The 17,319-nt window shown below is 41.4% G+C and overlaps 1 protein-coding gene across 7 annotated transcripts in view; it reads left to right on the top strand.

Annotated features, from left to right (window-relative positions):
* FRMD4A (FERM domain containing 4A) overlaps nucleotides 1–17,319 on the top strand; it is a 527,110-nt gene that overhangs the window by 412,101 nt on the left and 97,690 nt on the right. For all 7 annotated transcript variants that reach the window (XM_068276150.1, XM_068276149.1, XM_068276145.1 and 4 more), the window contains exons 8-10: nucleotides 8,640–8,723; nucleotides 11,891–11,956; nucleotides 16,759–16,816. In XM_068276150.1, coding sequence (XP_068132251.1) covers nucleotides 8,640–8,723; nucleotides 11,891–11,956; nucleotides 16,759–16,816 — 208 coding nt within the window. The remainder of the gene's footprint in view (nucleotides 1–8,639; nucleotides 8,724–11,890; nucleotides 11,957–16,758; nucleotides 16,817–17,319) is intronic.

The raw sequence follows: 17,319 nt of genomic DNA, 5'->3' as shown, positions 1-17,319 counted from the left end.
ACAATTTGCATATTCAGCAGAGGTGCATTGTGGGCAGCCACAAACTCACTTAAAGCTGAATTATCACAAATACCTTCTGTTTTAAGAAGGCAACTTACACTGAGTGTGGCTTTTTAGCAAGAGGGCTTTATGGTCCCTTTTAGTCCCATATACTTTCCTAGTGGTTGTTGGTCATGATGAGCTATCTGGGTATTCTGTATATCTTACTTGTATCCTTTATATTTGGTACTGTAAGGGCTTGTTCACATTCGGGGCGATTTCCCTTTTTTTAGCGCTGGTGATTTTAAAAATTGCCTTAAAAGCGCTTGTGTAATGTTCGGTTATGAGTATTCTCACATAAGCGATGAGCTTTCTATCCAATCACAAACGCGGCTCCCGCACCATTTTCAGAGCGTTTGCGATTCAATAGAAAGGATAGGGAAATTGCTAAGCACTTGAAAAAGAGCTTTGAAAAGCTATTTCCCAAATGCTTTTAATGAAAAAATACATTGCATTTATTAATTTCTGAGGCAATTAGTTCACTTCCTGACTGACGTCAGTACGTGAAAAAAAAGATACACAAAAGCGCTTAGAAAAACGCTTTTCGAAGCGAAAATCGATCTGAAAGCGCTTAGAAAACGCTTTCAAAATCACTTAATAAATCGCTCAGTGCTTGCAATATCGCTGGCGATTTATAATGTGAACTAGGCCTAATGGCTTGTGATCTTAGCAGTCTTTACCAGGCAAATAACACGGTCACCCAGCTATCATGGTACTAATTATAGTCATGTAATGGTAACTAGTATCTTCCTGTGGTTATAGGACCAGGTCTAATATTGCTGTATCCTCCATAGCAGAGGTGTGGTGGTGTTACTGTGGTTATCCCATGGTTATAGGTAACATGTGGCATGGAGTAAAGGTGTAGATGGGAATGGTACAATTGTGGAGATAGTAATGGGGACAATAAAATAGTATTATTTAATAATGAGGATAATCCAGGCCCTGTTACTATGCTGCATTACTGTGGTTTTACCATTATCCCCTCCTTATGTATACAGGTCTGTTGTACGCATTCCCGTAACCACGGTCTTACTGCATTAATACCACAGTTTCCATTCCCGTCCACAACCCATAGTGTTCAAATCAGTTGAAGAGAATGTTATTATTTCATTATACACCTGTGAGCCAGTTGGACTGGCTGCAATTCTGTTAACTTAAATTAAATGTACATTCCTTACCTTAATATGCCACATGTAGGCATATATATTAAAAGATAAAAATCAATTGTAGAGAAATGTAAAAATAACAGGCTTATTCAAAAACACTGCCAAGAGCATTAAAAACATCTACAGGCATTAGTCAATATGAAACAACCCCAACCATCAGTTAACTGTCTTGTAAATCTGAATTATAATTTGTTGCTATGGGTTACTGCCTACATGTCTGACTGTGTAAGTGTGTAAATAAAGTTTGTTTTCTAGCCAAATTGTAAAGCGCAGTATAGAAAAATATGAAGAACTTGGCAGAGTAGTATGATTTTTCATGTGCTAAGTCATGTAAAACAGGCATTAGGTACTGCCATCAGCATTTGTTGGATCTAAACTTAGAATACCACTTTGATTGTCACGCATAGTTACTAAATCAATGGTTGAATACAATGAACTTGTTTAAGGTACATGTTCAAACCTGACTGCAGGTATTGCCTAACAGGAAACCTCTCACCCTCCATATTATATATCATATACCTGTGCTGATTATGCAACAAAGTAAAGTATAACATATCTTTCTCAGGCATTCCATGTCAAATATGTATCTTAGTAAGTTTTTACAAATGGCAAAATGCAATGATTTTACAGTATAGAAGGTTGTTTGTTCAGGGTGGATGTCCTATCTAGATGTGGTTTGCATTTACATGATTGTTACACATTCCATACTGCAATGTTTTCATAGTTTGATAATGCTGTCACAGAAAAGTCTGCATTAGTTTTATTTTCAGCAGTCACTACTCATAAATCTGTAGATGAATATTCAATTATCTCATTCACAAAAACAACTAACCAGCCAACTTTGGCTTCCTGAAGTAAAGATCCTGCCACTTCCCTATGATTCTATGGGCTGTTGAGTTGATCATGTGACTCTCCTCAGAACTACAACAGCCAGCAAGTTTCCCTCACAGCAGAATCAATTATTAGGTTCTCTTGAAAGTCCAACTAAACCCAAAATTGAACACAGCAAATTCTAATGGCAGCCAGCTTGAAAAGTGAGTAGCAATAGTGTATAGAATCAAAAGTACTGTAGTGGACAAAGTACCTGTTTGACAAGCCAAACTTGATTGCTAAATTCCCCAGCAACTTTAATCATTTTAATTAATTGCAGTATATGGATAATGGTACAGCTGCAAGCGAGCACAGCTGCACTCTGTATCTTCATCTCAGTTTCAAAGGGTGAAGGTCTTTATTTATCTAGGTCATGGTATGCCCAGGAAAAAAAATTAGAACCAGTTAAAGGGGATCTGAAGAGAGAGGTATATGGAGGCTGTCATGTTTATTTCCTTTTAGACAATACCAGTTGCCTGGCAGCCCTGCTGATCCTCTGCCTCTAATACTATTAGCCATAGCCCCTGAACAAGCATGCAGCAGATCAGGTGTTTCAGTGGTTCAGACTTATAAGTCTGATCTGACAAGACTAGCTGCATGCTTGTTTCTGGTTTTATTCAGATACTACTGCAGAGAAATAGACCAGCAGGGCCGCCAGGTAACTGGTATTGATTAAAAGGAAATAAACATGACAGCCTCCATATACCTCTCTCTTCAGTTCCCCTTTAAGGGAGCCTGAAGTGAGAAGCATATCTTCACTGCCATATTTATTTCCTTTTAAACAATACCAGTTGCCTGGCTGTCCTGTTGCTCTATTTGGCTGCAGTGTCTGAATCACACACCTGAAACAAGCATGCAGCTAATATTTTCAGACTTCAGTATCTGATTTGCATGCTTGTTCAGGGCCTATAACTAAAAGTATTAGAACCCGTTTGTACTGGCGTTTAGGATGTAAGGCGATCATCCGCATCGCCACGCATGCCTCCACAAGTACTACCGGTTTTCTTCCATACAACCGACCGGATATGGCGTCATGCGGCTTCTCGTCGGAGGCTATGCATGCTGTGGAAAACTGCAGCATGCTATCCATAATTTCCGTCGCATCGCTCTGGATCGTGTAGGTAAATTCATGTCAATGGAAACTACTCCATTGACTTGAATTGGTTGCACTTTCCTTGCATTGCGATGCGGGGCGGTTTCAGCATTGCAACGCATCTAGTGGAAGCGGGCCTTTAGAGGTAGAGGATTATTAGGACAGCCAGGCAATTTGCATGGTTTTAAAAGATGTAAGTATAACTGCCTCCATATTCCTCTTCAGGTATGCTTTAAGAATAAAGGAGATGCCTAGCAATTATAAGTATAAGTAATCCACTCACTCCAGCCAACAGTCTACCTAATTGACACTGATTATGTAAACATATTTTCCATAATCTTGAACTAACTTTAAAAAACATCATAGCCCAAGTAAATAGTCACAGTCACATAAATAGGCTGAGCAACAGTCAATCTAAACAGATTCTGTTTATCAACCTTACTGACCTGGAAACATAATACAAAACATGTGTCCCAAAGTGATGCATTGTGGGTGTTGTTTCTTGCTCATGTAAAAGCCATATTTGCTAATACCTCTGTTTTAGGAAGACAAAATTGTGCTTTCCATGGGCCTCTCGGAAGAGTTATACTTTTCTAGTGAAGCAGGTGTTTATTTTGATTTAAGCTTAATGTTAAAGACATGCAAGCATTTTAATTTGCTTTCATTAAACAAAAATAAACAAAATGAAGCGTGCTTGTACTGATGCCAATGCAATTAAGCAATGACTTAACACACATTTGCTTAATACTCCATTGTATGCCTTGTTCATTGTCTGGCAGATCATAGAAAATATGTATGTAGCTACACAGGCAGAACTGCATTTGCCATTAAACATTATAGACAAGGTTAATATTTGATGCATGTTCCACCTGTGTACTGGCAAATGCTTGCCATTAACAAATTTGGTTAGAGACAGTATAATGTGCCTTTCCTTACATTTTTTGTGCCCAAATGGACACAATGGGCCTGATGCAATTGTCAGACTCGCCAGCGTTAAACGCTGGTGAGTCCGATAATCAGGCGACAATAAAGTCGCCTGATCCAATTGCATTTAGCCCTAGGCAGGGTGTTAAAAAAACTCGCTTGGGCGATATTATCACCCAGCAAGTTCCTTACACCCTATCCTATTACACTTTGCATGCCTCCGGGAAGCGATGCTTCCCGGCAGATATGAGCGTTAGCTTAGACCTGCAAAAAGCAGGACTAAACATGCTAACACACATTATCGCCGCTGCATCTGGGGGTCTTCTTTAAAAAGGAGACCCACAAAGCTCCCCGCCGGCCGCCGCTAGTTTGTGAAACTCCCCACGTAGCTGCAAAGATAATTGTAAGCCATTTCTCTACCGCCGCTTAACACCCGCCGCAAGTCCCTGGCGTGTAATTACAGTGTATGAGTCACTGTAATTACTCTATACTAGCTCCCCATTGCCCGTAACATGGGAGCATCGCTCAGGCTTTCGCTTGAGTAATGCTCCCTAACGATTGGCCGACTGCCATCGCACGAGTGAAACTGGCAATAGGATTTGCTGGTAATCCTCGTGCGATGGCAAGGTGATAAGTAGCTCGCATCTGCAAGCTACTTATCACCTTGAATAGCATCAGGCCCATTGTCTTCTGACCAATGTCCTTAACCTGTCTGTTTCAACCTGCACCTTTCTGACTAACTATGGCATACAGCCATGCTTCTCTGACCTCAGTGTGTGATTGACTGTAACTACACCAATATTTCTTCGTATAACCCTGTATGACAGACTGCAACCTCTGTTGCCCCCCTACGCTCTCTATGTGACAAATTGCTTTATCTCCTGCCCCTAGGCTGAAACAGACTTCTAGCCGCCTTCGTACACCGTATATGAACAGGCAGTTAGCAAGCAACATTGCATAATGTACATATCATGGGAAAACTTTATTCCATGTGGGGATATCTCTATCAGGACAGCAGCTGGCACAGCAGGGATGGAGAGTGGACAGACACCAGCATTTGCAAAAAAATTGGAAAGTAGGCATTCAGTGGTCCATCTGGGCAGTTGGAAAGCCTAAAAGAAAAAAAAGCTAACAGAAAAGGAATTGTGAAAAGAGGCAGCACTGCAACCACTGTAGTGAAATAAAGTGCATGTGCAAAATCCTCTGCTTCTTTCTTCTGTCCTTTAGCCATTTTACATTAAAGCTATGTATACATGCTGGTTTAAATTCAGTCAGAAAGCCAATATAGACCACCTCGGACTTGGATCTAGTTGGGTACCCCCCTCCCCCCCAATCTGCTTAAAGAACTGGCATGCAGGATCTATAGCAATGTCTGATGCCCGAGTGGCCCCCAAGGGCTTTGTTCTTCTACTTCACCTTTCAATAGAAGCAGCTCCATCTTATGCTTCTAATTGTCCCTCCCTCCTTGCTGGAAGCAACTGAGCTCTTCACCTTGGCTTCCCACATAATTCTAAGTAAATCCAGCATTATGTGTATTCAACTTTTAAATCCTGAAAAGCAATATACATAAGATCATTTAAAAAGCCATTTAAAAGTCTAGCTGAAATGAGAAGTCCTCTAAGCTACCGCTTCTCACATGGCTTTTTTTCTGAAGATGCTTGGCCAGGTGATATGGTTCCAGGAAGAGTCTTACATTAAGCTCTATTAACCCATCAAAGGAAATCAGGCTCAATCTTAATAAAAGTCAAACAGGTTCTTTTGGTCCTCTATTAAAATAATAACATCAAACGGCTGGGAAACAAGCATATTTTATGTTTTATTGTATGTGGCAGAGTCACAGAATAACCCAAGAATGATCCTTTAATATCGGGCCTGTAATAACAGGGCTTCCTTTATATAAGGAAACAATGGAGGAGTTATCAAGGGGCCTGACTTCTTTAAGCCACCGGGCTGGGACAACACAAAGATATTGATTGTTTTCCTCTTTTTCTCATCCTTACTGATTTACACTGTGATCTGCATTGCTTCAGTAGGTAGTACAGCTGTAAGTGTACTGTACATACGTTTAACATTAGAAAAGGAAAAAAATATGCACAGCTTGCAGTGTGCTAGAAATCACACACACTGTTAAACAGAACTTTTATTGGTTCTCAGTTTTATGATCTCTGTATTATTTCTGGCTCCTCTAATAGATTTAAAAAATAGTTCCTCTGGACATACACACTTACTCAGCAGTTTGAGGCATGTCGCAGAGCGTATTTGGTGGAATTCCCATTCCGCTGAACTTCACCATGCAGGGACTCGCTTCACATGTGGAAATGTTAATCCCTTCATTGCCAGTAGGCTGCAGTTTGCTTTCTCCCGCTATGCTAACAGAGATTTTGGAAAGCACTGTGTAACATAGATTAACCATTATATTTAAAGGAGCACTGTCACAAAAATCTTAAAATGTAAAATATGTGTAAACATATACAATTAAGAAGTATGTTTCTTCCAGAGTAAAATGAGCCATAAATTACTTTTCTCCTATTTTGCCGTCATTTACAGTAGGTAGTACAAATCTGACAGAACCGACAGGTTTTGTACTAGCCCATGTCCTAATGGGGGGTTCACAGGAATTTCTTTATTTTCAAAATGCACTTAGTGAATGGCAGTTGCTCTGTCCAACTGTCAAAAAAGTGTACGATGAGCATGTAGGCTGGCCAGCATCTTTGTATAAATCTTTTTTCAGCAAGTGTCTTTATAAAGAATAAAGGCCATGCTGAAAATCCCCTATGGAGAGATGGACTAGCCCAAAACCTGTCAGTAATGTCAGATTACTTACTGTAAATGACAGCAACATAGTAGAGAAGTCATTTATGGCTCATTTTACTCTGGAAGAAGCATACTTCTTATTTGTATTGTTTTAAATTTTAAGATTTTCGCGACAGTTCCTTTTTAGCCATTAGTTTATTTATTTTTAGTAAAAAGTAATGTGACATCACATTTTTGAAATACAAGCAGGGCCGGCCCGCTCATGAGGCGGGGTGAAACATTTGCCTCAGGCGGCAAACTTCTAGGGGCGGCACCCGCCCAGGGGGGCCGGCCGCAGAGCCGGAGGGGTAGCGGGCAGATCGGGGGTATTGGGCCTAGCGGTGGGGAGGGGGGTCGGACCCTCCCCTCCCTCGCCTGGGTCCCCTAATCTGCGCTCCCCTCCAGCTGTAATTAGGAAGCAGCCGCTTGCAGATTGTAAGAGGCAATGGGCGGGGAGGACTCACCTTTTCCGCGTTCCAGCGAGCGCTCCACTGACGTCACTTCCTGCATCGCCGCACACTGTATTGTAAGTGGACGGCGATGCAGGAAGTGACGTCAGTGGAGCACACGATGGAACGCGGATAAGGTGAGTCCTCCCCGCCCGTGCCTCTTACGATCTGCAAGCGGCTGCTTCCTAATTACAGCTGGAGGGGAGCGCAGATCGGGGGACCCAGGCGAGGGTCCCCACCGCTAGGCCCAATACCCCCGACCTGCCCGCTACCCCTCCGGCTCGGCGGCCTGCCCCCCCGCACCCATGGGCAGGGGGGGGGGAGCAGCAATTTTCTCCTAAATTTGCCTCAGGCGGCAAAAAGTCTAGGGCCGGCCCTGAATACAAGTAGTCCTCGGTTAACGAACAAGATAGGGACTGTCGGTTCATTCTTAACCTGAATCCGTCCTTAAGTCGGGACGCTGTGCCAGCCACCTTTTCCCCCATTCTATAAGCAGAGTAGGTGCAGCAGAAGGCAGATAGGGGACATCTCACCTGTTCCACGGTGGTGTAAGGTCCCAGCATGCTGCACGGAAGCTGCACGGCCCGTCCTCTCTCTTCGCTCACTGTCCCCCCGGTGGCTTCTCATGCGTTGCATAATGACGCATCAGGAGGCGCCGCCACTAGGGGGCTTTTCCTGATTGTGTCATTATGCAACGCATGTGAAGCTGCCGAGGGGACAGTGAACGAAGAGAGGGGACGGGCCGTGCAGCTTCCGGGCAGCACGCTGGGACCTTACACCACCGCGGAACAGGTGAGATGTCCCCTATCTGTCTTACACTGCGCCTACTCTGCTTTAAAAACGGCAGCAGACGAGGTAGTCCCCGGTTGCGTGACGTCATCGTGGCGGGTCGGCGGCCGTTCATATCGGGAGGTCGTTCGTAAGTCGGGCGTTCGTAAACCCTAGGACTACCTGTATATCAATACTACAGCCCTACTTCATCCCCCCCTCCCCTTCAAGAGCAGGATTATCCAGCAGGCAATCTAGGAAGGTGCTTAGGTCCTAGTGGGTGTCAAAGGACCCACCTGTTACCTTTTTTTGACTCTCCAGCCTACCAATCAGACCACAAGAGGACCCCAAATTGACCACCTTGCTTTGGGTACTATTGCATCTTAACCCATTCTTTTTTGCACTGTATTTGTATTTGTGGGTGCAGGCACAGACTGTTAGAGTATACAGCAGTAAGGAGGCAAGGTAGAATTGCAGAGGTTAGACATGCGGAGCTCTATTCAGCTGCTGATCCCATTCTTAATACTATCTTTCCAGTGATGAACTTACAAGATTGGATTTAAAGAAACTGCCAGCACTTCCAACTCAGGCCCTGAAGGAGCACCCCTCGCTTGCTTACTGGTAATATAACCATATCACTTTATGCTTGCAAATGTTATACTTGTGCCTATGGTATTCATATCTTACCTAATGGAAAAACTTAGCAAATATGAGCAAACTGCAACAAATTAGTTTTATTGGTTTTGAGATGTGTCTTGTTTTTTTTCCGCTTTGATTAGTCTACATCACGTTTTGAAACACTACAGGGAAATTACACCTTTGGTGAAAAAAGTCAGTCCATTTTAAGTATTCACTGGATAAAATGAAGGCTTTTTTCACACTGCAATATGAAACGGCCTGTTTTGCAGGATAATTTGCAACAGATCGCAATCGCAAAAACTGACAGTTGATGGTTGCTATGTTATTAAAAGGATCCATTCACACTGTCAATCCGAAACACATCTGTCCGTTCTGGTAAATACAACACTTAAATCCGACCTGTCCAATTTTTACAGACAGCGGATATACATCTGTTACGAACTCCAACCAGACACAAAACACCGTTCTAACTGACACTGCACTGTCTGCTCCAAATTAGCTTTTTGTGAACCGGCTCAATGTGAACCAAGCCTAAAAGCAAACAATATTTCTGCTTGTTTGCACATATATCCTAGATGTAGATAGTGTCCAGGCCTAAATGTGAATTAGTGTGCTGCAAGGCAATAGTGTTATCCACTACACCACCATCCCAGCAATTGTTAATAACCCTAAACTACAGAAAGATATGTACAGCACCGACATATGCATATAGCGATTGTATTGACAAAATGACTCTTGAAGTAGACTTGAAAGTATTATTTGTGTGTAATCATAGTAAATATCATACTCAGATGCATTGCAGTAAAATAACAACAAAAGCTGTCCTGATTTGACACAGGTCGAGTCCTATGAGAATGGAGGTGCTTTCTCTATATCAGCACTCCTGTTCTGCATTATTATAAAGAACTACGTTGTAGAATCTCCCAGGGCTTAGAGCATTGTTGTTCCCGAATTACAATGTTAGGGAGATCAAGACCAGAAGTATGTTACCTCTGCTTTCTGATCTCTGCTGGCCATATTCCTACAGATAAGTCAATTATTGCCTCTAGGGAAATTTCTCTAAGAGTCATATGTAGAATTTGATTTCAGTGATGATGAGAATGTGTTCAAGTTCAACTGTACTGCCTGGGATACGTTACAAAGGGTGCATGCCCAAACCATTGGGTCACATAATTGGCTGTGATTGCCTGTTCTAAATAAGGGCTAGTGTACACATTTTTACCTTTGATCTGCTTTTATGAAGCACGCTGGACTTATCTTACATGGGAACATTCTGAAGTATCTTTGGATTGGGTTTTGAATAGGAATAACATCTGTAATTCATACAGTTTAATTTTATTTCGTCTTTCAAAAATATCAGCTGCAAAGGTTTTAAACTCCATCTCTATCCATCTAGCTGACTCACCTATTGGAGTCTGGAGATAACAGGAGAGATAGATTAGTTGCATTAAGGCTGCAAGAACGTTATTTTGTATTACTGTTTGTGCCTATCTGGGAGATTCTTTTCTGCATAAATCTTTCCAACATGACAGAGATATCAAAAATATTTGTTTTAGACTGGTGAAGGATTAGATCCCTTGTTAAATTTCCATTCTAATCTCTTATTTTCTGGCCCAAGGGCAACCTGAGTTCATAATAATGTGTATTTCATAGAAATGAAACTATAAAGCTTTCAGTATGGCCAAGTTGAAGTTCTAAACCACCCCCCCACCACCACATACCGCCACTTCCTTCCCTCTTCTTCACTGAGGCGAGTGGGCGGCGGCCTGTGCTATGCACAGCATGGACTCAGATTTGTCCATTATCCAAAAAGTGATGTAGGCCTCTCCAATGCATTGTTCTCTGACTCTAAACTCAGATAGTCCCTCTCCCCCAACTCTCCCTACATTTACTCTGAACAGGGGGATGAGCCTGAGCTAGTCTTATTTTCCTCCATCTGTCCTGAAAAATTAAAGTAAGTGGAATAAAAGAGAGCCCGACAAGGATGAAAATGGACATTGGGCACATTCCCAGAACAGTCATCCAAAGGAATGTTGCAAATAAGCGCACAAGCCATGGATCTAGCATTTCAGGGTCTGCAAAGAGCTATATGAGCAACATGAGCATTAGTGTGATGTTGTAAATTAGGCATGGAAGTCGAATGGACAGGAAATGAGAGGTGATCTCCAGAACTGGGACACAGACAGCAGAGACCCCACAGGAGGTTTTAACAGTTTGCTGCACTATTCATAATTAAAATTATTTTTGAACCCGGGGTTGGGCCTTATGAGTTTTCTTTGTATTATCTAGGCAGTATCTGGAGAAGGAATGTGACAGGATATTTTCTTAATGACTTCAGCAGTGTAGAAATGCAGCAAAGCAAAACAAGACGGCCTTCTTTTCTTAGAAACAACACAAATGTATTCAATATTCAATCACTTGTAGCCAGCCTGTCAGAAGTCTGGAATCTGTTATGTCACATTTTCAGAATTCAAGTACGGTACTAATTATAGCCATGGTATGTTAGCAGGGTTTATATTAAACAATTTCTCTAATAGGAGTGGGATAAACTATTTTTTTTTATTATAACTCTATTTCTTATTTTCCTGAATTTTTAATTTTTTTATTACTTCTCCAGTTTAAGCAGGATGTTTTGAATCAGGATGATACCATTTATTGGCTAACTTAGAAGAAAAACAGTACGCTTTTGGCTATGAAGCATTCATTAGATTCCTGTATACTGTAAAAATTTAGGACACAGCTTATATACATCAAGAAGGTTTCACTGGCATGCTAGCTAATTTATGACCAGAAGATAAGACCACTGGTTAACATTGCATGCTTTAATTAAGGCATCCAATGACTTTTATTGCAGAACACTGTATCTCCTTTTTAATGACTAGTACATATAAGCTGTATTCTAAATGTTGTCAGTATACAGGAATCAGTCTGACAAAGGCTTCAAAGCCGAAAGCTTACTGCTTTTCTTTTAAGTTAGCCAATAAATGGTATCATGCTGATTCAAAACTTCTACTTCTGCTGATGGCTAACACAGTACAACACTCTACTGCTTCTCCAGTTTAGAAATAAGAAATAATGTGTGTAAGTGAGTGTCATTTACACAGATATAGAGAAATGTTACTTGATCCAAACCTTCTATTGTTTTCCAGTGAGGACAGAGTTATAGAATACTACAAGAAACTAAATGGACAAACTAGAGGACAAGCTATAGTAAAGTAAGTTTTCTGCTACTGTTCCTAACAGTTCTTCATGGCTGGTATATATGTCACATGTTGTAATAACTCCATAACTGTAGATGCTCCAGCTGGCACCTTCAGCAAAGCATGTCAATAAAATGGTTCTAGCACAGAATGTGATGGTTGATAGATTCTCTTGTACGCATTCAACCAACCATGTGATGTTTGTCGGGTGGAAAGTAGGGGGCTTTAGCACTGGTGAAGTGATCAGTGGTCGATTATACTCATAGGAGGGACAGTGGTCAGCGCTGATACTGAAAAAGCTTTGGTTATGCTGTCAGGTTGTCTGAAATAATTATGGCAGAGGAAAAATATACTGGGCAGTGGCACTGGAGCTAAAGCCAAAAGGATGTAGTCAACAAATGTAAATATTAGTTAGAGTTAGGATTCCATTAGAAAGATTAGGGTTAGGTGTGTTAGAAGGTTTAGGATTTGAGGGCACATGGTGGGAGAGATTAGCTTATTAGTTAAGTTAGGCATCAGGGAGGGGTTGGCAATTGTTTTGTGCCAATAAGACAGGGTTTTGTGTGAGCCAAGACCCAATAAACAATATATTCTAGATTGCTCCACATACATACAAACATCTCACATATGTCTCAGATATTCTCAAAATTTTGTATGGAGAACTGTCTTGACTGGGATAACCCACGGGCTAAAGTCACTAGTAATTATTGTAATCCAGTGAAAATATTCATGAAACTAATATGAAACCACATAATATAAATGTGAGAAAACAGAACCTAAGTACTATATATACAGTGGTGTGAAAAACTATTTGCCCCTTTCCTGATTTCTTATTCTTTTGCATGTTTGTCACACTTAAATGTTTCTGCTCATCATAAACCGTTAACTATTAGTCAAAGATAACATAATTGACCACAAAATGCAGTTTTAAATGATGGTTTTTATTATTTAGTGAAAAAAAACTCCAAATCTACATGGCCCTGTGTGAAAAAGTGATTGCCCCCCCTTGTTAAAAAATAACTTAAAGGTGGTTTATTACACCTGAGTTCAATTTCTGTAGTCACTCCCAGGCCTGATTACTGCCACACCTGTTTCAATCAAGAAATCACTTAAATAGGAGCTATCTGACACAGAGAAGTAGACCAAAAGCACCTCAAAAGCTAGACATCATGCCAAGATCCAAAGAAATTCAGGAACAAATGAGAACAAAAGTACTGTAATTGAGATCTATCAGTCTGGTAAACGTTATAAAGCCATTTCTAAAGCTTTGGGACTCCAGCAAACCACAGTGAGAGCCATTATTCACAAATGGCAAACACATGGAACAGTGATGAACCTTCCCAGGAGTGGCCGGCCGACCAAAATTACCCCAAGAGCGCAGAGAAAACTCATCCGAGAGGCCACAAAAGACCCCAGGACAACATCTAAAGAACTGCAGGCCTCACTTGCCTCAATTAAGGTCAGTGTTCACGACTCCACCATAAGAAAGACACTGGGCAAAAATGGCCTGCATGGAAGATATCCGAGGCGCAAACCACTTTTAAGCAAAAAGAACATTAAGGCTCGACTCAATTTTGCTAAAAAAAACATCTCAATGATTGCCAAGACTTGTGGGAAAATACCTTGTGGACCGACGAGACAAAAGTTGAACTTTTTGGAAGGTGCGTGTCCTGTTACATCTGGCGTAGAAGTAACACAGCATTTCAGCAGAAGAACAACATACCAACAGTAAAATATGGTGGTGGTAGTGTGATGGTCTGGGGTTGTTTTGCTGCTTCAGGACCTGGAAGGCATGCTGTGATAGATGGAACCATGAATTCTACTGTCTGACAAAAAATCCTGAAGGAGAATGTCCGGCCATCTGTTTGTCAACTCAAACTGAAGCGATCTTGGGTGCTGCAGCAGGACAATGACCTAAAACACACCAGCAAACTCACCTCTGAATGGCTGAAGAAAAACAAAATGAAGACTTTGGAGAGGCCTAGTCAAAGTCCTGTTGAAAAAGATGTGACAGTGCTCCTCTTCTTAATAGCTAAATATCTGTAATGAACAAATTCCACATAGTGCATTACCAACAGTACAGCTGTTTTGCATGCAAAAAACACCCAGTGAACTTCCGTGCTCTGTGTTTCACTCCTTGTGACATCCACTCCCTATAATGCAGCCGCTCACCGGATAAAAGCCACCTCAAACTCCAGGTGGATCTAGCGCTTTGCCACACGGCAACAGAATCCACAGCTCCGGTCTGTCACTTGTATAAAACTCCAGTTTATTCCATACAGAACATGTAAAAACAAATAATAGCACATAGCATAATACTGTTTATATGCACTCCCCGGCCTGCGCACTTCAATACACTCACTTAGTTTGACAGGTTAAAGCGCATATCGGGCTCCTTAGCCCAGCAATATCTCTCTCTCACCGCGGTGTCGGCGTCCCGTACTCCCGCTTTCCGAGGTATGCCAGCGCTCAGTCTCCGTGCATGAGATCCCGCTGCTCTGTGACGTCAGTCGCACCTGGCTCCGCCCTACGCGTTTCGTCCAATCGGACTCATCAGGGGCTGACGTCACAGGCACGCCGACGTCTTTTATAGCAGCGAGCTCCTTCCTGGTCGCATCCCACTACGTAATTTTCGGGCCGCCTGGAGCGCATAATGCGGAAATTCCAGGCGGCCGAAAATTACGTAGTGGGATGCGACCAGGAAGGAGCTCGCTGCTATAAAAGACGTCGGCGTGCCTGTGACGTCAGCCCCTGATGAGTCCGATTGGACGAAACGCGTAGGGCGGAGCCAGGTGCGACTGACGTCACAGAGGAGTGGGATCTCATGCACGGAGACTGAGCGCCGGCATACCTCGGAAAGCGGGAGTACGGGACGCCGACACCGCGGTGAGAGAGAGATATTGCTGGGCTAAGGAGCCCGATATGCGCTTTAACCTGTCAAACTAAGTGAGTGTATTGAAGTGCGCAGGCCGGGGAGTGCATATAAACAGTATTATGCTATGTGCTATTATTTGTTTTTACATGTTCTGTATGGAATAAACTGGAGTTTTATACAAGTGACAGACCGGAGCTGTGGATTCTGTTGCCGTGTGGCAAAGCGCTAGATCCACCTGGAGTTTGAGGTGGCTTTTATCCGGTGAGCGGCTGCATTATAGGGAGTGGATGTCACAAGGAGTGAAACACAGAGCACGGAAGTTCACTGGGTGTTTTTTGCATGCAAAACAGCTGTACTGTTGGTAATGCACTATGTGGAATTTGTTCATTACAGATATTTAGCTATTAAGAAGAGGAGCGCTGTCACATCTTTTTCAACAGATCTTTAATGGACTTGTGGTAGCGAATACTCAACGAATCAGATTCACCAGGGCAGGCGCAGTTTGCTTATGCACTATCCTAGTCAAAGTCCTGACCTGAATCCTATTTAGATGTTGTGGCATGACCTTAAAAAGGCGGTTCATGCTAGAAAACCCTCAAATAAGGCTGAATTACAACAATTCTGCAAAGATGAGTGGGCCAAAATTCCTCCAGAGCACTGTAAAAGACTTGTTGCAAGTTATCGCAAACGCTTGATTGCAGTTATTGCTGCTAAGGGTGGCCCAACCAGTTATTAGGTTCAGGGGGCAATTTCTTTTTCACACAGGGCCATGTAGGTTTTTTTCTCACTAAATAATAAAAAACATCATTTAAAACTGCATTTTGTGTTCAATTATGTTATCTTTGACTAATAGTTAACGGTTTTTGATGAGCAGAAACATTTAAGTGTGACAAACATGCAAAAGAATAAGAAATCAGGAAGGGGGCAAATAGTTTTTCACACCACTGTATAATCCTTGATCAAAATAGTGCTGGAATTAAGAAAATGGGAAAAGCGTATAAGTGGATAGAAAAAAATAAGTGCAAGTGCATCAAGTGGGGTTGGGGGGGGGGACAAGTAGTACTCAGTAGTACCCAGAGGAGAGTCACTGAACACTGAACTGAATATTGTCACCAAGCCATTGGAAAAGTCTTTGGTGGCCTTGTAGTTAGAACAATCTAAAAAATAAAGTGAATTTTGTAAACTTGCTCTAAAAAATAAAGTGTGTTTTGTAAACTTAACTACCAGCAATGCAAACACCACACACCTCTTTGCTTTTATTCCTGGTACACCATGCAATTTTCTATCAGATCGGTGGCTCAAATTGATAATTTCCAACAGGTCCAATTAGGTTTCCAATCCATTTTCCGATCGTACAGAAGTGATCAGAAATAACAGTAGATCTGAAATCCGATCATGCCTTTTCAAAATTATTGATTCGACCTGTCGATCTGAAAGGAAATTGTATGGTGTGTATAAGGCATTAAATGTGTGACTTTCACTGATCACCTGACATGAACAATGTTGATATATTTTTAGGACAGGTAGGGCTTTCTCTTGGTTTGTGGTACTGAATAAATAATATTTATATCATAAATGTACTGTACTTAAAAAATGTATGCATTAGTACTGAATTGCTGAAGGTTTTTATGTTTAAAATCCATTCTTCTATTAGTTATTATGATGAAATTAACTGACCACTGTTTAGATCAGATATAGTTTAGAGACAAGTTCCTATAAAAAAAAACTGCTTTGCAGAGTTTAATTATAATAGTGAATCTGTAATATGATAAATCTGGAGTAAAAATCTATACTAGAAAATGAGGCTAAAAAGCCACATCACAGTTTTCTTGCTACGATCTCTGTAGACATCTGTGTGTTTGTAATACCATTGAATGGAAAGCTTTGCTGTATGCTGATTCTTGTTCAGCTTAATAGTTACCATGTGATTTTTATCTTCCAGTTACATGAGTGTTGTAGAATCACTTCCCACGTATGGAGTGCATTATTTTGCAGTTAAGGTAAGCAAAGCACTTGTAAATGTATGCTTGTTTTGGTCATATAAAATGGATTGTGCCTTATCCTGTGCCAAAGATGACAACAAATGGGAATACTCCAGACTGATAAACAGGTCACCGGTTCGCTCTTAAATTGTTGGTTACAATGCATCATGCAGATTCAGGCATATACTAAACTTGTGATATAGTAAATTATTTTTCCATGTACCTTGGAGTTTATTATAAAGGGATTCTACTGTTTTTTGAAAAAGCAAAAGCTGAAGCAGAATAAAGGATTACAAAATAGCTTATGCTGCCATTATTGGAACACACTGTATTACTTTAGGAGGTTTATGTGCATTTGAATAGTTGTTCCAGCCTGGAGCACATAAAGAACAGACACACAGGTGTCAGTGCAATGTAATTTTATGTAAACAAAGATGGCTTATGGCCTGAGAAGCTATATCCTGCATTTACAGGCGAGATAGGGTATTAAATGATAGTACTTCTCAAACAGGACACTACCT

Source organism: Hyperolius riggenbachi, chromosome 3 (genome assembly GCF_040937935.1).
Source record: "Hyperolius riggenbachi isolate aHypRig1 chromosome 3, aHypRig1.pri, whole genome shotgun sequence".
Lineage (NCBI taxonomy): Eukaryota > Metazoa > Chordata > Amphibia > Anura > Hyperoliidae > Hyperolius > Hyperolius riggenbachi.
The sequence above is the reverse complement of the archived record's forward strand: the minus strand, read 5'-3'. Positions and strand labels throughout refer to the sequence as shown.